This window comes from Phaenicophaeus curvirostris, chromosome 30, assembly GCF_032191515.1.
Source record: "Phaenicophaeus curvirostris isolate KB17595 chromosome 30, BPBGC_Pcur_1.0, whole genome shotgun sequence".
Taxonomy (NCBI): domain Eukaryota; kingdom Metazoa; phylum Chordata; class Aves; order Cuculiformes; family Cuculidae; genus Phaenicophaeus; species Phaenicophaeus curvirostris.
Window position 1 is genome coordinate 3,956,547 of NC_091421.1, and position 22,364 is coordinate 3,978,910.

The following is a 22,364-nucleotide window of genomic DNA, read 5'->3' on the forward strand; positions in this document are numbered from 1 at the left end:
GAGATGCCACAATGGAAGAAGCTGGCAGGGCTGTGGACAGCATGGCCCTGGATTGAGTTTCCACCTGTTCCCGTCGGAAGCCTCTAATTTCTGGAAGTACTGGAAGGCATGCCTTGTGGCCTCACCAGCTCCTCTCATTTTCCACCTGGCCAGGAAGGTGCCTTCTCACTGCAGGGCAGGGGGAAGCTGTGTTGGGGTGGGACGGCTCCTGGTCCTGCATCCTGCGTGCCCACCTACCTGGTGTGCAATAGGGCTGGCACCAAGCTCCACTGGGCAGGGGGTGGCTGCCCACCCACAGGGATCTGCAGGCTGCTCGATGTAGTGCCAGACCCTCCGGCTGCACAGTGGCAGGAGGTTTAACGAGGCCAAATGAAAGCTGAGCTGAAAGCTGAGCCAAAAGAAAGCTGAGCCAGGTCCCAGGAGCCCCTGTGATTCTTCCTCCTCCCCCTACTTCTCTTCCCCCTCCTCCTCTTCCCCCTCCTCCTCCCCCTCTTTTCCTCCCCCTCCCCCTCCCCCTCCCCCTCAATCCCCTCCCTGGGCAGCCTCTACCACTGCCCAATGACCCTTTCCCTGAAAATTTTTTTCCTGATGTCCAGCCTGAACCTTCCCTGGCAGAGCTTGAGGCCATTCCCTCTCGTCCTGTGCCCTGTCCCTTGCGAGAAGAGCCCAGCTCCCTCCTCTCCACAATCTCCTTTCAGGGAGTTATAGAGAGCAATGAGGTCTCCCCTCAGCCTCCTCTTCTCCGGGATAAACACCCCCAGCTCTCTCAGCCGCTCCTCTTCTTCTCCAGCCCCCTCCCCAGCTTCGTTGCTCTTCTCTGGACTCTCTCCAGAGCCTCAACATCCTTCTTGTGGTGAGGGCCCGGAACTGACCCCAAGATTCGAGGAGCGGTCTCCCCAGTGCCGAGTCCAGAGGGAGAAGAACCTCCCTGGCCCTGCTGGCCACGCCGTGTCTGATCCAAGCCAAGATGCCATCGGCCTTTGCAGGCAGCTTTCCAGCCAGACTTCACCTGGTCTGGAGCTGCACAGCATTGCTGTGCCCCAAGTGCAGGAATCCTGCGCTCTCGGCTGAGATGAAGCTCCAGAGAACAACCACTGAGCACCAGACTCCAGAAATGCACTGCCCTCTCCAGTGAGGGCTTTGCTGCAGCTTCTGGTGTCACACAGCTGGGAGGAGGCAAGGATCCGTGCGACAGGCAGGAAGGACAAACCCACAGGGACCCTGAGAGAGGGCTCTGGGGCAGTTTTAGGAGCTGGTGTGTTTGCTGGGCATTTATGGACAAAGACTCATTGGGGTTTTTTTTTCTGCTGGCAGGAGAATGCATGCCTGTTTAAGGCTGTCAAGTCCTCGCAGGTCTGGCTGGACTGCTTGGGATACAAAGACAGAATTGTGCTCAACGGCCTCTTTGAACTTGTGCACAAATCTCTGCAGCTGCTGCTCACCAACATGGACCCTGAGGTAGGTCCATGCTTTTTTCCCCCAGCGCAGTGCCCCTGCTTTGCCCCTGCTCAGGATGTTTTGTTCACTTCCTCAGGTGTTTGGTGGTCGAACGTGCCCATCTCAGCACTCCCTGCGTTCCCCTCCGTGCACCCAAGCAGCGAGCGCTGGAGGGGCTGGTGTCCCACCTTGTTCTGCTGTGCTGGGACGACGGGGCTGGGGGTTGGGAGGGATGTGGGATGTGATATCAGGAAAAAATATGTCAGGGAAAGGGTCATTGGGCACTGAACAGGCTGCCCAGGGAGGGGGTTGAGTCACCTTCCCTGGAGGGGTTTAAGGGACGGTTGGACGAGGTGCTGAGGGACATGGTTTAGCGATTGATGGGAATGGTTGGACTCGATGATCAAGTGGGTCCTTTCCAATCTAGTGATGCTATGAAGCATCACGCAAGGCACTGACCTCTTTCAGGCCGACGTGGCCCTGTTGTTTGAGGTGCACATGGAGGTGGTTGATGACAGAGTGCAGTACAGTCCCTCACTGGAGGCAACAGATGACAACAGCTTCTTGGAGCTGATGGAGAGCCTGCTCAATGATATCTTTGCCTGTGCGGCATGTGTGCTTCGACTGCTGAAGGAGAAGCTGACCTACAAGGTAAGTCCACAGTGGGCAGCAGCTTCCAGCTCAGCTGGAGCTGAGAGAGGGAGCCCGGTCCCTCAAATCGATCCCTGAGAGCTCTGCCCATCCCTTCAGAGCACCCTGGAAGAGCAGACGGAGCTCAGCAGGATGCAGGAGAAGGTGGTGACACTGGTGGTCAATGCCATGGCAGAAGGTGAGGAGCATCAGCTTTGAGGAGCAAGCCCGGCAGTGGCTGGAGGATCCTGAGGAATTCCTGCAGCGATTCCTCACCTTTGGCAGTGCCACCAGCCCCGAGGAGCTGGAGCCACAGCCAGAGGAGGAGCCCCTGGCTAGTAAGACCTCATCCATCCAGCTCTTTCAGCAGGAGGTACGGTGTGGGTGCCTGGGGAGGTCCCAGGTGCCTGGGGTGGCCATGGTGGTGTGGGATGCCCAGGGAGGCGCCGGTCACAGGCTGTGACCAGCTCTTGTCCCTAGATTGAGGCGTGCGAGGCGATGTACGAGGAGGCGTCAGGCTTTGCCAACACCCAGGTGTTTAAGGGGTGGCTGCAGAGCGACTGCTGCCCCTTCAAGCAGGCGCTGCTGGGTGCCGTCAAGTCCCGGGGCCTTGTGCTCTGGCAGCACCTTGTCAACCACGTCACCACCAGGTAGGTACCTGGTGAGCCCAGGTGTGGGAACAGGGCATTCCAGGTGACTGGCACCTGGCTGGGCTGTGGCAAAGGCACCACTGTGTGCCAGGGCAGGGCTGGGGCCCGAAGGACAGAGCCATGGAGGTGTGGGTGAAGGTGCCAGACACCCCCTTAGGGGCAATTCTCTGCTGAGCCAGCCCTGAGCAAGGGCAGGGGGGCTGTGAGGACCATCAGGGATGCCTGGTGAGTGACACCACCTTCGTCCCAGTCTCCAGGACCTGGAGGGTTTCCTCCAAGATGTGAACGCTGCCTTGAATAAACCTCTGGAGGAGGGAGATTATGACGGGCTGGTGGAAATGATGGGGCACCTGAGGAGGGCCAAGGAGAGGCAGGCAGTGACTGATGGCATGTTTGAGCCCCTGAAGGAGATAGTTGCTCTGCTCAGCACTTACAGAGAGCAGATGCTAGAGGAGATCCACCTGCAGCTCCAGGTGAGCTGTTTGGATTGGGACAGGGCTGGGCACAGGCTCCCTGGGGCCACGCTGCCAACACCATAGAATCATAGAAGCACCAGGTTGGAAAAGACCCACTGGATCATCGAGTCCAACCATTCCTATCAAACACCATGTGGTGCTCACTACAGGACCTCCCCGAGTGCTGGAACAGCACCAAGAAGCTCTGCTTGCGTGTCAAGAAGAGTGTGGCCCCTCTGCAAGCCAATGAGGCCAAGATCATTCGCAGAAAGTGCCAGCAGTTTGAGGTACCTTCCCCTGGGCTTGGAGGCAAGCGAGCAGCTTCTCAGCAGCTCCGGGAGGACTCCACTTCTTTCCCTGGCTGCCAGCTCCAAGCTGCTCCTCCTGATCCCTGTCCTCCCCACACAGATCCTGCAGCATGCCTTCCAGGAGAAGTTCTGGGGAAGAAGCCCCTTTTTCCTACACCCAGACCACTTCATGTCCTTGCATAAGGTAAGGAAGGGTAAGGAACACTGGGGTCATCGCTGTCCCAGCAGCTCTGCCCAGCCACCCCTGGCCCTGGGCACCGGGTATTGCTGCACATGGGGCTGGGGAAGGGTGGCTGCTCTGGCTCCAGCTCTGGCTCCACCTCTGGCTCCCAGATGGGGAGGGTGGCTCTGATGGGGAGGGTCTGGCTCTGCGGCAGTGACTCTCCCATGCCCACCCCACTGCGGTGAAGATGGAGCCATCGCCGGGATAGGACACACATCCCTGGCACACAGTCCCTGGCTGAGACCATTTCTTTCTCTCCAGACAGCAACAGGCAAGCATTGCTGCCTTGGAGAGAGAGATGGCAGCCCTTTCCGAGTCAGCGGGGCTGTTCCAAGTGTCAGTCCCAGAATATAAACAGCTCAAAGCATGGCACAGGGAGGTGCGCTTGCTGAAGGAACTCTGGGACATGATCAACCTGGTATGTGCTGTGGTCCTATGAGCCAGTGTGACTGGGGTGGCAGGAGGAGGCAGGAGCACAAGGCTGTGCAGAACAGGCTTCTGCGCTGAGATGCTCCTCACAGTTTTGAAGTTCCTGAGGGCATGAGGAGATTCCCAGCATCTGCAGACAGTGGATGCCGGCAGCATCTGCGGTTGCACACAGAGACTGAGAGGCGGGGGCTCGGTGCTGGCCACTGCACCAGGACGTGGCACTCAGTGCTGCCTCCAGAACAAGGGCTTGGCAGCAAACTGCTGTTGGCAGGCATGGGCACCTGGCCTCAGGTTTGCCAGCCAAAAATGCAAAGCTGTTGAAGCTCCTCCAAGAGTCTCGTGGCTGTGAGAGGTGGGATGGGACACTGGACAGTTGTCACAGCTGTGCTGCAGCGGCTGTGTGTGCTGGTGGGGGTGTGAGGGGTGTGCGGGCGCTAGGTGTGGGAGACGTGGCATGGACACGCAGGCAGGAGTGCTTCTGCTAGTGATCTGTTCCGTGAAGATGTATTCCTGGATTCAGGTGAACATGACCATCGATGGCTGGAAGACAACCAAGTGGAAGGATATCAATGTTGAGCAGATGGATAGAGACTGCAAGACCTTTGCTAAAAAGATTCAGAGCTTGGATAAGGAGATGAGAAGCTGGGATGCGTTCACAGGGCTAGACAGCAGCGTGAAGAACATACTCACGTCCCTGCGTGCCGTCAAGGAGCTGCAGCACCCAGCCATCAGGGACCAGCACTGGCAGGAGATCATGGAGGCAACCAAGGTGCGCCTGGCGCTTTCACCCTTCCCTGGCTCCAAGCTCTGACCCAGGAGGCTCCTGAGATTTGCCTCCATCAGGGGAAGCATGCAATCTCTTTTAGAAGCTGGCCATACACAAATAGCAGCGTAACACCTTTAAACATGGCTCTCAATGAGCCACTGGGTTGCCCCTCTGTGGAGGGGAGCCCATGTCCTGACAGTGCTGGTTATGCTCCAGGTGAACTTCATCACGTCTGAGGACACAACCCTTGCAGATGTGCTGAGCTGAACCTGCACAAGTTTGAGGATGAAGTTTGTGGCATTGTGGACAACGCCATGAAAGAATCTGGGGTGGAGAAGGTAAGCAGGGCTCAATTCCTCCCGTGCTTTGCTGAGAGCCCTGTTTTGGTCATAGAATCATAGAATCACGAGGCTGGAAAAGACCCACCAGATCATCAAGTGCAACCATTCCTATCAGTCACTAAACCATGTCCCTCAGCACCTCATCCACCCGTCGTTTAATCATCTCCAGGGAAGGTGACTCAACCGCCTCCCTGGGCAGCTTCTGCCACTGCCCAATGACCCTTTCCATGAAAAATTTTTTCCTAATGTCCAGCCTGACCCTCCCCTGGTGGAGCTTGAGGCCAGGCGCAAGGTCCTACACCTGTGTTGCACCAATCCGCAGTTTCAATACAGGCTGGGGGTGGATGTGATTGAAAGAAGAGCTGCGGAGAAGGATTTAGGGGTGGTCATTGATGAGAAGCTCAACATGAGCGAGCAATATGCACTCACAGCCTAGAAGGCCAACCGTGTCCTGGGCTGCATCCAAAGAAGCGTGGACAGCAGGGCAAGGGAGGGGATTTTCCCCTTCTACTCCTCTCCTGTGAGACCCCACTTGGAGTTCTGTATATTGTTCTGGAATCCTCAACATAAGAAGGAGGTGGAGTTGTTGGAACGGGCCCAGAGGAGGCTACAAAGATGATTGGAGGGCTGGAGCACCTCCCAGATGAGGACAGGCCGAGAGAGTTGGGGTTGTTCAGCATGGAGGAGGGAAGGCTCTCAGGAGATCTTATAGAGACCTTCCAGTACCTTAAGAGGCTTCAAGAAAGCTGGGGAGGGACTGTTCACAAAGGCTTGGAGTGATAGGATGAGGGGGAACGGGTATAAACTGGAGAGGGGCAGATTTAGACTAGACAGAAGGAAGAATTTCTTCACTCTGGGAGTGGTGAGGCCCTGGAACAGGTTGTCCAGGGAAGTTGTGGCTGCCCCACCCCTGGAGATGTTCAAGGCCAGGTTGGATAGGGCTTGGAGGACCCAGATCCAGTGGGAGGTGTCCCTGCCCACGGCAGGGGGGTTGGAACTAGATGATCTTTAAGGTCCCTTCCAACCCAAACTATTCTATGATTCCATGACTCCTTAGGGAAATCTGCAGCCTTCCTGGCATCCCCGTTAAGGACATCCCTAGGAAACCTCCTAGCACAGTGCACCCCTGGACTATGCCCCATTCCTGCTCTTCCATGTGGGAGGTGAGGAAGCTGCAATGCGTAGCCCAAGGGTGATCAAAAGAAACTTCAGGGCCTTGGGGCGGTTGGTGAGGGGGATGTGGGGAAGATGAAGAGATGGCGTGTTCTTGGAGATAGTTATTTCATGCTCTGCAGCAGGCGGGTGGGAGCTCCCTGCTGGAGCTGTGTGGGTGCTTGCAGCAACGTGCAAAGCCTGGGCTCTCAAGATATGTTCTGGGTCTTGCCCCCGCTGAGCTGGCGGGTGTTGGGATGGAGCAGGGGGCCCCTGCAGGGACCAGGCAGGTGCTGAGCATCCCTAGGCAACCTCTGCATCCCTTGTGACCTCACTGGCATCGGAGCTGCTGGGGTACCCTGTTACCCTGGAGATGGCCTGATGTTAGTGTGTTCCTTGAGGAGCTGGCACGTACAGCATGCAGACTGCTTCGGGAGCATGATTTTGCTTGTCACAGGTTGTCCAGCCTTGCCCTTTGGCTGAAAGAGGGGGAATAACTCGGGGTTTTACTTCTGTGAATCTTAACTCTGCTGCTTTAACATTATCCAGCAATGAAACAGGGTTGGGGAGGCCTCCTGTTCTCCACTTAGGAAGGATGCCGCAGCCTCGAGATACGGGGGTATCCTTTGGTTCTGCTGTGAACGTGATGCCAGATTTTCAAACTCAAATTGTTGTTCTTTCCAGGTGACTGAGACATGGACACTGGCAAGATCTGTGAGCCCCTGAGGCCCGCTCTAAAGGCTCATGGATCCCAGGGCAAGGTGTCAGCACCTCGTGTTCAGATGTTCAGATCGGCAGAGAAGCCTGTAATTGACAGTACCTCCAGTGGCCAGGTAGGAGCGGTGTTCAGGCTGTAAAGTCCCCCTGTGTCCCTCCTCTGCCCACCTTCCTGTTGTCTAGTAGTACTGGGAAGCTGGATGCCTGCTACCAGTTCTACTCTGCTGTGCTTCTATCAGAGGTGACTCTCAGGATGTGCTTCCTTCCATCCTCTGTGGGTGTCCTGCCAGCAAATTCACCAGTGCTGCTCTGGCCAAACTGGCCTTCCATGAGCTGGGCTTTTGGTGGGCGACTCCAGCTCCATGAAAAATTTTTCTCTAATGTCCAGCCTAAGCCTCCCCGGGCAGAGCTTGAGGCCGTTCCCTCTCGTCCTGTCCCCTGTCCCTTGGGAGTAGAGCCCAGCTCCCTCCTCTCCACAACCTCCTTTCAGGGAGTTGCAGAGAGCAATGAGGTCTCCCCTCAGCCTCCTCTTCTCCGGGATAAACACCCCCAGCTCTCTCAGCCGCTCCTCTTCTTCTCCAGCTCCCTCACCAGCTTCATTGCTTTTCTCTGGACTCGCTCCAGAGCGTCAACATCCTTCTTGTGGTGAGGTTGTTCCTTTTACTGACTGGAGTTCACTTGGCTGGAGGTGACCTAGTGCTGAGCTCTGTCAAGGAGATATTTCTGCATACTTCTGCGGAGGTGTCTATAAGGCCAGAACAGGGAGAGTACAAGTGTTAATTAAAAAAAGAGAGAATAAAAACTTGGACCAATTCCTTTCCACGTAAATCCTGGCACAAGGCTGCTTTCCTGCATTCCTCTAACTCACTCAGCAGTGACATCTCCACATGTATGTTGGATGCGAGCATTGTGCTAGGGTTGAGTTAAGGGATTTCTGATGGCTCCTCCCCACTGTCTCCAAGGGTCACTGAGTCACTCCAGCAAAACTAAGGAGGAAAGAAAGGCCCAGTCAGCAGAGTTACAGCACGGGTGGACGAGGTGCTGAGGGACATGGTTTAGTGTTTGATAGGAATGTTTGACTTGATGATCCAGTGGGTCTCTTCCAACCTGGTTATTCTATGATTCTGTGATTAGATCATGAAGGAGAATCTAATAGGACACAGTCACTTGGTTGAAGCATGCGCATTCTGCTCTGTATCATTATCTGTTGCCTCTGATAAATTACCCGTCAGTGGCACTTCAACAAGAAAAGCCTTTGTGAACCAATTTCTGTAGCTCTTGTGGATGTTTTGTGTTTCAGCTGACTCCTCGTGCTTTCACGAAGAAGTCTCCCACTGCCAGGCAGAGGCTGGCTGACTCTCAGGAGTTGAAGCTGCCCGCAATTACCCAGCAGCGAGGGCCGAGTGAAACATCTCATCACAAGGTAGCCTTTCTCTGCCCTTCCCCTTGCTGTTTGATGTGGCATTTGTAGACTCAGTCCAGCAAAACTAAGGAGGAAACAAATACCCAAACAGCAGAGATATCCACAAGTGGCACATGGGATCGTGAAGAAGAAGCTAATGGGACGCAGCTACTTGCTTAGAGCATGTGCATTCTGCTCTGTATCATTGAATTACTGCTGTTAAATGTTTCAGCAGAGAACTTAAGGGATTCCAGGATGATCCTAGCATCTGACAGTTTGCCTCTGACAAATTATCCGTCAGTGGCACTTCAACAAGCAAAGCCTTTCTGAACCAATTTCTCTCACTGATGTTTTGCATTTCAGCTGACTCCTTCTGCTTTCATGAAGGAGATGTCACTCACTACCAAGCAGAGGATGGCTGCCACTCAGGAGATGAAGCTGCCCCCAATTACCCAGCTTCGAGATATGAGCGAAACATCCTTCTTCAAGGTAGATTTTCCCTGCCCTTGCCCTTTCCTCTTGATGAGGCATTTGTAGAGGGTGTGTATTTGTGACCAGCTTCCCTCCAGCTCATCCAAACACCTCAGTGACTGGGTCCCATTGTCCCCTCAAACTGTTGGTGGCAGTGGATTCCTTCTGCAATCTGCTAGGGGAAAGGGAAAGCGTTTTTCACGAGTCAGATGCTGAAATCCTGCTCTATGCTAGGCCAATATAAAAACCCCTCTGCTGAAGCTGGAGTTAGCTCCCATCTTAGCTCCCATGGCTAAAACACGGTGCTGGGGGAAGGCTGGGGCAGTAATGACCTTCCCATTTTCCAGCCTCTTGCTGGAACAGCCACCTCGTGCTTTGACGTAGTCACTATCAAATTCTGGAGTCACGACTCCCTCAGTGGTGGCACCATTGGCCTTTAAAGGCTGCGGGTGCTCTGGTAATGACTCAGGATTTAACAAAAGATTAATGCTTTGGGTTGGAACAACGTATGGGACCCCTAGAAAGGTTTTAGCTTTGCAGGGTGCTGGATGCTGCCAGATACACAGGGGAATTGCCCTGGGCAGAGTGGAGTGGCTGTGCTTTATCAGGATCAATGTTTTCTCAGATGTATATTTAAAGCTGTTTTTTTTCCACGTGACTGCTCAGCGTAGCAGATGGTCCAAAGAGGTTGATGACTGAGGTGAGCTTCTGAGCAGAAAACTTCCAGCAAGAGACCTGTGAAAAAAAGGTTAAGGATCGCTCTAGATTGCACAGGAGGTCGGGAATGCATGAGATGAGCACAAAAGCAACTGTCAGTGTGATGCATCTGGTGGCTTCAGCTTGACCAGGGTCTCTGTGGAGGAGCAGGGGACCTGCCTGTGCCTTTAGAGTGGGAACAGCGCAGCTGGAAGTGGAGAAGCAAAGCAGGGAGCAATTTTCTCAGAGTAATGCCTCAGTCAACACTTGCTGTTAGTCTATATTTTCAGGCATGCTTCTGCAGTGGTATTAAAGAAAGCAGCAGTCACGGAGTACAATAAATCATCCATTTAAAGCTTATGGAAAAGGAGATGCCAAGCCTACTCTTACTCATAGGGTGGCTGTGAAGAACTGAAGCTTATCACCAACCGATTGATCTCACTTGTCCTTTCCCTAATGAGTGGGTTAGGGTGCTGGTTTCTAGGTTCTGTATCAAAAAAGATATTGTGGACCACGTGGGGCATAGCGCCTCACTCTCAAGGTAAAGATCATCCCAAAATTGTCTCCCATGGAGTCTCATGTAAGTTCTAGGGTTTCACTTGCTCCATGGGTGCATGTGGCTCTTGGAGGTGAGCATTGCCTTGTGTTTTTGAGAAGGAAACCTCTTGGAGAAAAGCCTACTGGAAGAGATTCTTAGTTTGAGCCTCCTGAAGGTGATCCAGAAGCTGTTGATCAGCTCAGAACCCGGGTGGTTGGGCTCCTGTTTCCCCAGAATGAGCCAGGCAGGTGTGCTCATCAAGGGACACTATTTCACAGGAGATCATGCTTGGGTTCTTGTTCATTAATCTTCCTCCCAGCTGAACCTCTCACTGCTTTCTGTCTTGTGTCTCCAGTTCTCAACAGTTGACCTGGGACGGAGCTTGTTCCAGCCTGTCTCATCAGAGATTGTATTTCAGAGCTACGTTCCCTATGAGGTCTATGAAATGCCACTGGTTCTGAGGAATATAGACAAGGTAAGTGCTGGGATATAGAGGTTTGATATTACAGAAACACAGAGCGGTTTCAGTTGGAAAAAACCTTTAAGATCATCAAGTCCAATCGTAAGTCCAGCCCTGCTATGTCCACCACTAGACCATCTTTCCAGGAACGATGTCTAACTCCTCTTTAAACACCTGTAGGGGTGGTGACTCAACCACCTCCCTGAGCAGCCTATTCCAATACTTGACAAGCCTTTCAGGAAAGGAATTCCTCTTAATATCTTAACTGGGGGGTCATCGTGATGTCGGTAAGTTAACTGCTCTCATCTTCTGCATCAGTTTTCCCTGCCGAGGGAAAACTTCTCCCTCGTTTCTTTACAGCCCCTTTGAAACTCCCCTAGCTTTCTCCTTGTTTCTGGGGTTATCTCTGTTCTTTTGGGTTTCTCCTTTTTCTCCAGCTTGCTTTTACTCCCAGTAAGGCCACAGCATCTGTGGTCTCCTTCTCTTGCAAGGGAATTCCTTCCTTGCCCCTGGAGGGCCCCTCTGGAGGTGTGACTGCATGGATGTGTGCAGGCAGAAGCAAGCAGGTTCTTTGGGCTGCTTGATGGTGTGATTGCAACTGAATACAGCTGGTGTCTTCCCTGCCTTGTCCTTCCTTCCCAGTGGGACATTGCCCAGCTGCTTCTGACCTAGAGGTTTTTTCCCAGGGATTCAATCTCACCCTCGTGTGGTCTGTATATTGACCTCTGGAGTGAAAAGGTGCTCTGGAAGGGTGGCCAAGGAAGGATTTTGCTAGGGTGTGGCCAGGTCTCTTCTCATCTTTCTGCAAGTGCAAAATTGTAGTTTCATGTCTTTCCTGCAGGTTCCTCGGCGGGTGAAGGTCGTCATGGAGAAGTCACTGTATTTCAAACTGGTCGTCCCCAGTGGTGTGTGCCGTAAGGTAGCACCTGGCATGACTACATCTTTCCGCGTCCTTTTCACCCCTGAGGAGAACAAGGTGAGAGTGGAGGCCCCAGGAGACTGATGGTGCCTTCAGTGGAAGCTGAACGTGCAGGGCTGGATTAGGAACAGGGCACGTGGTGTGGGTTTTGAGGAACTGTCCTGGTTTCAGTGGGGTGAGACTGGATCTAGAACTGGGGGAAAACCCTTTCCCATGGCAAAGATGATGCTCTCAAAGGCTGGAGGCTCTTAGATGTTTCACAAACAGATTTTTCAGCATTTCACCAGGGACTGACTGTCGACCTTTCATGTGACAAAGTCTTTTTGAACACGAACCTGAGCATCCCCTGCCACGTGTCGCTGGCACGTTGCAGGTATTAGGAGCCAGTGCTGTGGCCCAGCTGGGTTCTTAGTGGTGCCTTTAATAGCTGGCAGTGGGGATTGAAGCAGGTTCTTGTTACTGCTGTAGTCCCCCACATGACATGACTCTGTTTTGGTGCCTCAGAATCAAAATATGAGTCAGTTTTGTCTGGTTCTGCAGGCTGAGAGCATGTGAATCCAAGGAGCTGTTTCTTCCTTGTGAGTTAACAGCCCTGTACACGTCCCGTTGCTGGAATGAAAGGTCATTAAGGCAAAAAGTATCATTGTGTTATTGAATGCTGTGGCTGGAGTCTTAGAAACAGCAGTTTTCCTTTTGCTATGGGGGTGGTATAAAATGCCCAGTGCCGAGACTGTTTCTTTCCTTGCAGGATTATTTCCACCAGCTCACCTGCATCACAGAAAGGGAAACGTTTAATGTGCCCATTCGAGCTATTGGTGCTCGAGCTATCCTGGATTTCCCGGATGAGCTGAACTTCTCCTCCTGTCCAGTCAAGTACACCACCCAGAAAACTCTGCTCATTCACAATGTCGGTAATCGGGTGGCCCACTACTGCCTCAGCACTGAGAGGTAATGGAGCTCATCTCTTTTGTGCAAAACATTGTTTTGCGATGATGTAGCTGGTGAGCAGTAATGAAAAGGAACCAGAGTGCATGAGCTGCTGTGTTGCCATAGGTAGAAATGTGCAGGAAGTGGGTTCTGAGGTTCCTTACAGTGTTTTAAGCATGATGTAACCATTGACCAAACTCCGCAAGCTGCAGAGAATCACCAGGTTGGAAAAGACCCACCGGATCATCGAGTCCAACCATTCCCATCAATCACTAACCCATGTCCCTCAGCGCCTCATCCACCCATCCCTTAAACCCCTCCAGGGAAGGTGACTCCACCACCTCCCTGGAATGGATCCCTTCGTGGAGGAGAGTCAGTAGCTCTGATTGTGGATGTTGTGTTTTTCTTCTGCTGACCGTGGTTTGATTGCTTCTTGCTTGCATAAGTAAGCTGAAAGGAGCTAGACTGCAAAAGGAATGTAGTCCTCCAGTCTGCCACAATAGTCCCGATATCTCTCTTTGTGTTGCAGCCCTTTCTATGTCAGTCCATCCATTGGGACCCTTGGAACTGGTGAATCCATGCAAGTAACAGTGGAGTTCCACCCGCTGAAAACTGGGGATCATTCCAAATCCCTGCTAGTTCACTATGACACGGGTAAGTTTCAGTGCCAGAAATGAGCAGATGAGAGGAAAAAGCTGAGTCCTCCTGTGTGTCCTGTGTCCCAGTGTGCTGGCCCATCCCTGGGGACCCTGGTGTCACCAGGGTGTTCTCCATTCCACATGGTGTCTGCCACCACTCCACCTTGTCCCAGCTGGCTTCCTGCCCTCTCCAGGTGTTACCTCCCCATCCCAGCTTTGCCTCAAATAGCAGTGAAAACGATTGGTGATTAGGGGATTGCTAACGCAGATCCTCTCAAACAGGAAGGCGGTTTTGGAATCCTGTTTTTCTGGCAGTTGCTCAGTGCCAGAAGGAGGAATGTGGATTCTCCATTGCAGGGTGCATGCACACCTGAGGAATTTTCTTCCTATGCCATGCCATGTTTGCAGTGTAATGTGGGGAATGCATGTCTCTGTCAGACTCTTCCCAATGCCTGCTCTTTCTTACACATCTCCATTCCAAACACTGCTTCTCGGTTGTCTTGCCACAGACTCTTTTTCTGTGTCACCCCCTGCCCGTGCTTCGCAACATCAGCTCTCAAACAGCCAGGACCTGAGGGCTCTTGGGATTTGGCAGCAGGTGCTCACTGTTTCCCCAGATAGGTGTAAAATTTGTGGCAGGGTACCAGAAGCCAAGATCAGGCCACAGAAACGCTGTCGGCTTATTGAGTCACTTGAGGAAAACATACAACATGTTAAAACACTTCCTTGGTTCAGCAGAGGGATCTCATGATCCAGAGCTCTAGACGCTTTCTCCATTGCATTTTCTGTGCATTTCCTCTTGCCTGAAGCCTTGGTTTGTCCCTGCTGCTGGGCGTTAGTCGTGGGAAGTGTTCTGTCCTAATCTAGGTGACTCTGTGATGCTTGTACATTTTGGTTGTCTCGAATTTGTAGAAGTTATAAAATGGCTCCTACGTCTTCTAGATGCTCTTTACAGCCTTGTGAGTTCGCTTCCTTCTGCTAGTGGTGGTTTGCTCTCTTCTAGTATCAGCAAGTGAGGTGAGTAAAGGTTCTCCCGTGCTTTGTTCCAGGTGAGGATATCCACACAAACCTTTGTGGGGTGGCTGTAGATGTCGACATTGGACTGGAGAAGAGTTCCTTGAGAGTAGACAACACATACGTAACTCTGACAAACCGCAGCTCTGTGGTCCTCCACAATCGGAGTGAAATCACAGCCCACTTCCAGTGGAAGACTTTTGCTACTCAGGAAAAGGAAGATCAGGAGAAGCTGAGGTTGGTTTGAAAGACTCATTTCAGTAACATACTCTGCTCAAGGGTAAAACCTTCATCAAAGGTTGTGGCTCAGGAGGTGTCGGTGCTTTGGAATGATTTAGGAAAAGTATGATTTAGGACACCATCTGCGGTGTCAGGGGATGTCACTGAGCTCCAGGGTAGTGGAGCTCAACACTTCCCATTCCAATTCCACCCGTGCTCCAGCTGAGGATGATGTTTTGGGGAGAGAAGTTTGATTGCATTGACTAGATAGCAAATTTGTGTTTTGTGGGAGCAGAGACCGCTGAGGTCCAGAGATCCAGCACTACAGAGGGTTCACGAGGCTGAGGAAATAGCTGCTGTGACGTGTGACTTAGTGTAGCTGCGGGGAACAGAGCTGTTGGGACAGTCACTGCAGCTGCTTCTTCTCTGGTTTTGATAATGCAGCAACTGCTTTCCCAGCAGGGTGCAGGGTGGAGTCCTGTGGCCCAGAAAGCAGAGGCCATCCTGCTGTGGGAATTGACTTCCACTGTCCTGGTTTCCAGCAGAATAAGCTGTTTCTCCCCTTCCTTAGAACCTGGAGAGGGTTTGGAGGTGAAGGCTTCTGTGGGGAAGCTCGGAGAGCACAGGACAGGGAATGTCCATGACTGTAGTTCCTTCCTATCTGCATTTGAATTTAGCTGGGTGGTGATCGCTATCCTGTTTCTGCTGCAGTGCCTCTATCTGTTGCACTTGGAGTCTTCTACTCATCCCCCAGCCTTGTCACCTGCTGGTTCTTCAAGGCCAGGGGACTGCAGCCAGCTCGGAAGCAGCTTCACTGGTTCTCCCTCTCCTTCCCTTGGCTGTGATTTCTGTGATTTCTGCTACGACTGCCAAGCGTAGGAGAGGTCAGCTGCGTCAAAGCTCTGGAGAGAAGGCCAAAAAGGAAAAAAAAAGATGGTTCAAGGCTAGATTTAAGGGTTTGGATTCAGAGGTGATGCTCCTTCCTTTCTCAGGGCCTCTCTTTTCATGCATATAACCCCATTAATTTCACTGAGGTGATGCGATGCCTGAATTAATTCATCTGCTTTTTACGTGCTCTGGTGGAAGGCAGTATAGGAAAGAAACAGTATAGAGTTGAGTTTTCCCTGCAGGTCCAAAAGGGAAGATAAAAAGAGTGATGCTGGTAACCTCCAGCAGCAATGCAGCTCTTTCTCCCCTCCCCAGTGAAGCACTGCAGTGGATGCTCCTTGGTCTTCATCTGGCTCCCCCAAGCAGCTCGGTGGTAGGAAAAGTCAGTTGAGGTTGTTGGTGGATTTTCCATCAGCTGCAGTGATGGCTTTGAGCCAGGTTGCTCTCTTGAGGGCTTCTGGCTTTCGTAAAACCTCTTCTCAGCTTGTGAGCGTAGAGTAGAACTGCCTGCCGTGCAAACACACAGCACGTGGCAGTCAGATCCCTTTGGGACCCCGTGGCTCAGGGTCCCCTTGCTCAGGGTCCCCTTGCTGAGCTGCTGCTGTTCCTCCCTGAGCCCATTGCTGTCCCTGCAAATTTGTTGCTTATTAAATGATCTGCATGCTTTGTCTCTCCCCGTGGCTTCAGGCTGTGCCATAAGCTGCAGACCCGCAATGACAACATGAGTTATTTTTACATGGATGACATAGAGGACGCCGTTCTCCAGGAACAGCTTCCTCTTCTCTCTCACGCCTTCAAGAGCAAGAAGGCAAAACTGCTAAGAGGCCCCATGCTCTTCTCTGATGATGTCTTCAGCATTGAGCCGATGGTAAGCAATAGCTGAGAACTTGCCTTTCTTCCCTGCCTCATAGAATCACCAGGTGGGAAGAGACCCACCGGATCATCAAGTCCAACCATTCCCATCAATCACTAAACCATGTCCCTCAGCGCCTCATCCACCCCTCCCTTAAACCCCTCCAGGGAAGGTGACTCAACCCCCTCCCTGGGCAGCCTGTTCCGGTGCCCAAGCGATTGGCAGATCCCGCATCTTTCGGTGTCCTGAGAAAGAAGACTTTGGGTTTATCTTGTGGGGCTGAGCTTGTTGCAAAAAGTATTTCTGAACTGTGGGCTCCTGGCAGGCAGCCTGAAGCCAAACTCGGCTGCAAGGGCTATAAACTTAATTATCCTTGCATCCTTCAGAGGTATCGATTGTTATACTTAAAGGCACGACTTACACGTAGCATATGGGGATTAACAAAGGGTCTTAGAGCGCTGTCAGTTCACACAGTGACCTGCAGAATGAGATGGTGTGTGGAAAGGAGGCCAAATTCAAGCGGAGTTTAATTGTGGAAGTGCCAGTCCCTTTATATAACCTGGACTCCTCATGCCTGAATCTCCCTTCCAGTGTTGCCTGTGAGCCTGGACACAAGGCTGGCAGGTTTAAATGGACTTTTTGAGTTCTCTTGCATATAGATACGGAAAATGTTCTGCCTTTCTGTTTGTGTAAGCAAACTCCCACGTCCTTGAATCAGCCAAAGCCCAAATTCTGAGTAATTGCATGATAATAAAAAAAATCTTTCTACAAATACATCAATAGCAAAAGGAGGACCAGGGCGAATATTCAATCTTTTTTGGATGCAAAGGGAACAACTGTGACAAAGGGTGAGGAAAAGGCTGAGATACTTAGTGCCTTCTTTGCTTCAGTCCTTAATAGTAAGGGAAGTTGTACCCTGTGTGGACGTCCCCGTGAACTAGAGGAGCAGAACAAAGCTCCCACGATCCAAGGGAAGGTGGTTAGAGACTTTCTTGGCCAATTAGACACCCGCAATTCTATGGGGCAAGTCTTGCTGTGCACTGATGCTCTGAATAAAGGCTCAAGTGCTGGGGCTGAAAACAAGAAATGTAATGCTTGAAGAGAAATGATTTACTGTCTGCTTCTGTTTTAGGAGGGAGATGTCTTGCCAAATTCTTTGATTGAAATTAATGTGACCTTTAAACCTCAAGAAGCCACATTCTATCAAAAAATGGCCTACTGTGACATCTCAGGTACGGCTCCTTCATCTCCTGTTGGGCACGGGGAAGGCAAGACACAGTCTTCCAGCCCACTCTGCTCTAGTGTAATTGCTAGGAAGGGTTAGCGTGTGGTTTCCTGGAAGCCTTCTGTCCAAGACCAACCCTCCGGATTCCTGACTGTGAGGTTGGATCACTCATCCCAGAACAACCAAAACATGGGTTTGCCAGCGTTTGCTCTGCTGTTAGGTGTCTGTGAATGTCAGAGACTATCGTGGAGGCAGCCTGGAAAATCCAGGATAACAGAAGGAATTATTATACTGAAACAAAATCTCTTCCCCAGGCCGTGAAACCAGGCTGCCCTTGTTCATCGAAGCGGAAGGCATTGAGTCCCAGCTTCGCCTAAACCTGGAGGAGCTGGACATGGGGGAGGTTTTTCTTGGATCAACCCACAGCTATGAGGTGAGCAGTTAGGGTTTCACAGGGGTTGGTGTGGATCTTGATGTCTCCCTGGGCCACCCTCATGGACCTGCAGGATTTCTGGTAACTCAAGCAGTTGTTGGCAGGGAATAGCGACGTAATAATCATATCGGGGGGGTTCAAAGAATGTGGATGTTTTTTTGATGGGTTTTGAAATGTGCGTGTATTGTTCCTGAAGCCCTAATCCCTGGGAAGCCTCCTTCTGAGATCAGCTGGGAGGCTTCATGCAAAAGAAATCCCTTGACATGCAAAAGCAACACTGGGTCCAAGAGCCGCTTCAGCCTCGGTACAACTCAGGCTGTAAAGCAAGAAAATCATTTCTGGAAAGAGGCAAAGAAACTTTCTACATATTTGCACCCCCCCGCCCCTCTACTCTCAAGTCTTCTGCAAAAGAAACAAGATAGAGGAACTGAAAGAGGTAGAAGATGAGGTGGTCCATCATTTCAAAAGATTGAATGTGGTGGAGAGGGACACGTTAAGGTGTTTTCTTACCAAAGCATTGTGCTCTGCACTTGTAATGCTGATACTTTATTGATTCTCTCTGTACCAATTTATTATTTTCATTACTTGAGAAAATGTGAGTAAGTAGGTGATGCTCTTAGTGCTGCACTAAGCAGCAAGGCTGGAGGTAAACCTCAGCTCGGCATACAGTCCCAGACTGCAATTTATAACTCAGGTGTGAGACAGATGAGAGGAGAGAGCAGTTTTCAAGTCACCTTTGCAGACTTGGAGTATGGGAATATTTTCAACAGCAGCTGCAAGACTGAAAAATCAGGGACATCTCTTTGCTTCTGTCTCAGCTTTTCTGACAGGTTTTGCAAGGACTAAAATTGGGGAACTGAAATATGAAGTAGAGAGATTAGCCCATGGAAATGGCAGGGTTTCCCTCTGCAGCAATGAGCGATGTCCCAGCTCTGCTCTGGGGAGGTTTGTTGGTGATAGTGCACAGGCAGATGTGGATGTTCCTTGCCTGACATGAAAAAGGTGAATCTAAACAAACACTGCAGGACTGTGTCATTGGCTCGAGGCAGTTTATTCTCATAATGGTAAATATATTTGTGGTGGCTGTGCCTATTTAGAATCATAGAATGACCAGGTTGGAAAAGACCCATCGGGTCACTGAGTCCAACCATTCCCATCAATCATTAACCATGTCCCTCAGCACCTCGTCCACCCACCCCTTCAACCCCTCCAGGGAAGGTGAACTCAACCCCCTCCCTGGGCAGCCTCTGCCACGGCCAAATGACCCTTTCCAGGAAAAATTTTTTCCTAATGTCCAGCCTGAACCTCCCACGGCAGAGCCTGAGTCCATTCCCTCTCATCCTGTCCCCTGTCCCTTGGGAGAAGAGCCCAGCTCCCTCCTCTCCACAACCTCCTTTCAGGTAGCTGGAGAGAGCAATGAGGTCTCCCCTCAGCCTCCTCTTCTCCAGGCTAAACACCCCCAGCTCTCTCAGCTGTTCCTCTTCTTCTCCAGACCCCTCACCAGCTTGGTTGCTCTTCTCTGGACTTGCTCCAGAGCCTCAACATCCTTCTTGTGGTGAGGAGCCCAGAAGTGACCCCAGGATTCGAGGAACGGTCTCCCCAGGGCCGAGTCCAGAGGGAGAAGAACCTCCCTGGCCCTTCTGGCCACGCCGTGTCTGATCCAAGCCAAGATGCCATTGGCCTTCTTGGCCACCTGGGTCACTGTTGGCTCGTGTTTAACCAACACCCCCCAGGTCCTTCTCCTCCAAGCAGCTTTCCAGCCAGACTGCTCAGGGTTGTGCCCCAAGTGCAGGACCCGGCATTTGGCCTTGTTAGACCTCCTGCCATTGTTCTCAGGCCATGGATCCAGCCTGTTCAGATCCCTTTGGAGCCTCCTGACCTTCCAGCAGATCCACGCTTCCACCCAGCTTGGTATCGTCCACAAACTTGCTAAGGGTGCACTCAGTGCTTTTTTAGGGAAGAGAAATTCTTTGGAGTAGATGGTGCTGCTCTGCATCTCTCACTCCTCCTTTGCTGATGCTGAGCAAAGCTGAGAAAATGTCACATTGAAGGAAAAGTAGAAGAAACCTGAATTATGTCCTGTAGCAGAGCTGGGAGCCAAGCAGCAGCACTCAACGTCTTCTGCCTTTTTCAGATGTGGAGTGTTTAATTAAACACAAGTCGTACTTCTGTAGAAAGGAAGACTTAATGTATTTCTGGTTTTGTTTTCTTGTAGGTGATCCTGTTTAACAAAGGAGCCATTCATGCTTTCTTCACTTTGCCGCATCCAAGTACAACTGTGGCCTCCTGCTTCAGCTTTGACCCCAAGGAAGGCACCATTCCACCTAATGGGCTCCAAGCCATCACGATCTCTTTCAGTCCCACCTTCCTGGGGAAGTTCAAGAGAAGATTGAAGTTCAAGATTAAGGGATCCCCTGAGTTTGTGACTTTGACTGCCAGGTAAGGAGGGGTAGAGGAGCTCTGTGGGCACGTTTGTAGCCACCTCTGGGTACTAACCTCCTACCAACTGCATTCCAAGGGAGGTTCAGGCTGAACTTTAGAAAAAAATATTTCACAGAAAGGGTCATTGGGCATTGGCAGAGGCTGCCCAGGGAGGGGGTTGAGTCACCTTCCCTGGAGGGGTTTAAGGGGCGGGTGGATGAGGTGCTGAGGGACAGGGTTTCGTGATTGATGGGAATGGTTGGACTCGATGATCCGGTGGGTCTTTTCCAACTTGGTGATTCTATGATTCGATGAAGCTGAGGGGAAAAAAAGGTGTTGCCTACAGTCTTAGTGCAGGGGCAGGTTTTGCTTGTAAAGATGTGCTGATAACAGGTGAAATAGAGTTTTTCCTGGATAGCACCCACTGTCTCTGCCCTGCAGCCCCAGTTCTTTTGCTCCTGAGGAAGGAAAGAGCTGGCAGCAGGACAGATGTCTTTTGGTTTCACCATTACCAAATGAAGTTGTCCTTTTTTTCCCCACCAACTCCTTGGCTCTGGAGATTCCCACCTACCAGGACAACCTGAGCCTCCCTCTGGAACACTTATTCCAGCTAAGAAATACCAAAGCGGGGAACTTGCAGCGGGGGAGGCTGCTTACAGCAAATCCACTTGGGTGTGGACACCTCTGTATCCATCATGTTACAGATGAGGGAACTGAAGCAGGAACCTCGGGGCAGACCCTGCCTGGCACAGTCCATGCAGATGTCATGCTAAGCACAAGGGTGATGGGTTGATTTGAAACCCACTGTGGTTCTGAGGCCGGGTTTTATTGATCTGAGCACTCATGCAAGCAGAAAGCACTGCACGTCTCTAACCAAGCCTGTCTTTGTCCTCACAGGGGCTGTGTCATCGCACCAACTTGTCATTTCAACGTACCTTCCCTGGACTTTGGTATTGTCTCCTTTGGTGAGTGTGCCCTCGAGTTGAGAGGTGTGACCAAGGTGGAGCACTGTGGCACCAGAGCATCTCTCAGTTGTGTTTCTCTGCAGCAGCCTTCAAGGTGTTAAACCAGGGCTGCTGGTTGCAGTATTTGTCCATCATGACCTCAAATGGGACCAAAGGAACAGAAACCCAGTGTGTCCTGGTGTTTCAGGGAGGTGTTTGAGTCACCTTTCCTGGAGGGGTTTAAGGGATGGGTGGATGAGGCGCTGAGGGACATGATTTAGTGTTTGATAGGAATGGTTGGACTCGATGATCCGGTGGGTCTTTTCCAACCTGGTGATTCTATGATTCTTGTCCAGCCCCAGCTTCCCACCCCTTGGCAGCAAAATGACTGTGAAAGGGACTGCAGGAGAAAGAATTTTATGCCACTTGCAAGCCTGTAGCTACTCTGTGGTCTTGCTTTCTGTGGAGTGGGCTGCAAGTTGCCTTGTGCTCCGACTGGTTGCCCCAAACCAGGAGATGCCTTGAGGCTCCTGCCTAGAGAAACTGCATTAGAGTGCTTTGCATCATGCTGTAGTTCCCAATTTTCTCCATCCTTTATCTTCCTGTGGCTTCTCCTTGATGCCAATACACTACTTGTGTTTTATGAATGGAATGTTTGGAATAAGTGGTCTGTCTGGAAGTACACTCATAAATGAAAATTAATTGGTGCTGGTTTAGGGATGTATGAGATGGCTCTTCAGTTAAGGAGAGAAAAAAATTCTCTGTGCAGCATTTCTAAGAGCAGGCATTGCCAAGGAAGTAAACTGTGATCAGTATAAAAGGGAACTTGAGTGGCAATTCCTGGCTCAATTTCTCGAATTAGCTGTAATTCCTACTGAAAAGAGCTGAACTCCAAGCACAGTTTTGTCCTAACACTAGGAATCGTGGGATAATCGGTGTCTAAGTTCATACTTGTTTTTTTTTCCTAGGCTTTCCTCGCACCTTGTCATGTTGTCTCACTAACACCTCCTCAGTACCCATAACCGTCAAACTTCGCATTCCTGGGGACGGCTTGGGAGAGCCCAGTGTCGCCAGTACCGTTCTGATGTTGGACAACACTCAATCATCCCAGAGAAGGGGAGGTCAAGGGCACAGAATTCCAATGGAATTTACCATAACTCCCTGTAGAGGGACCATTCTACCCCACGGAAGCCTGGATATCCAGGTAT

The 22,364-nt window shown here is 51.5% G+C and overlaps 2 protein-coding genes across 2 annotated transcripts in view; both read left to right on the forward strand.

Annotated features, from left to right (window-relative positions):
• Positions 1-2,395: 2,395 nt before the first annotated feature.
• Positions 2,396-3,256, forward strand: LOC138732362 (dynein axonemal heavy chain 17-like). The gene is made up of 2 exons (XM_069878947.1): positions 2,396-2,717; positions 2,968-3,256. The coding sequence occupies exons 1-2, from the start codon at positions 2,566-2,568 to the stop codon at positions 3,254-3,256; spliced, it is 441 nt and encodes a 146-aa protein (XP_069735048.1). The 5' UTR covers positions 2,396-2,565.
• Positions 3,257-3,324: 68 nt separating this feature from the next.
• The window catches only part of LOC138732363 (hydrocephalus-inducing protein homolog), a 91,433-nt gene continuing 72,393 nt past the window's right edge, over positions 3,325-22,364 (forward strand). The window contains 17 exon segments of the mRNA XM_069878948.1: positions 3,325-3,459; positions 3,581-3,664; positions 3,969-4,121; positions 4,653-4,901; positions 8,409-8,531; positions 8,874-8,999; positions 10,571-10,690; positions 11,517-11,651; positions 12,343-12,542; positions 13,051-13,175; positions 14,209-14,410; positions 15,968-16,148; positions 17,266-17,365; positions 17,673-17,791; positions 20,007-20,230; positions 21,110-21,177; positions 22,125-22,360. Coding sequence (XP_069735049.1) covers positions 3,325-3,459; positions 3,581-3,664; positions 3,969-4,121; positions 4,653-4,901; positions 8,409-8,531; positions 8,874-8,999; positions 10,571-10,690; positions 11,517-11,651; positions 12,343-12,542; positions 13,051-13,175; positions 14,209-14,410; positions 15,968-16,148; positions 17,266-17,365; positions 17,673-17,791; positions 20,007-20,230; positions 21,110-21,177; positions 22,125-22,360 — 2,580 coding nt within the window.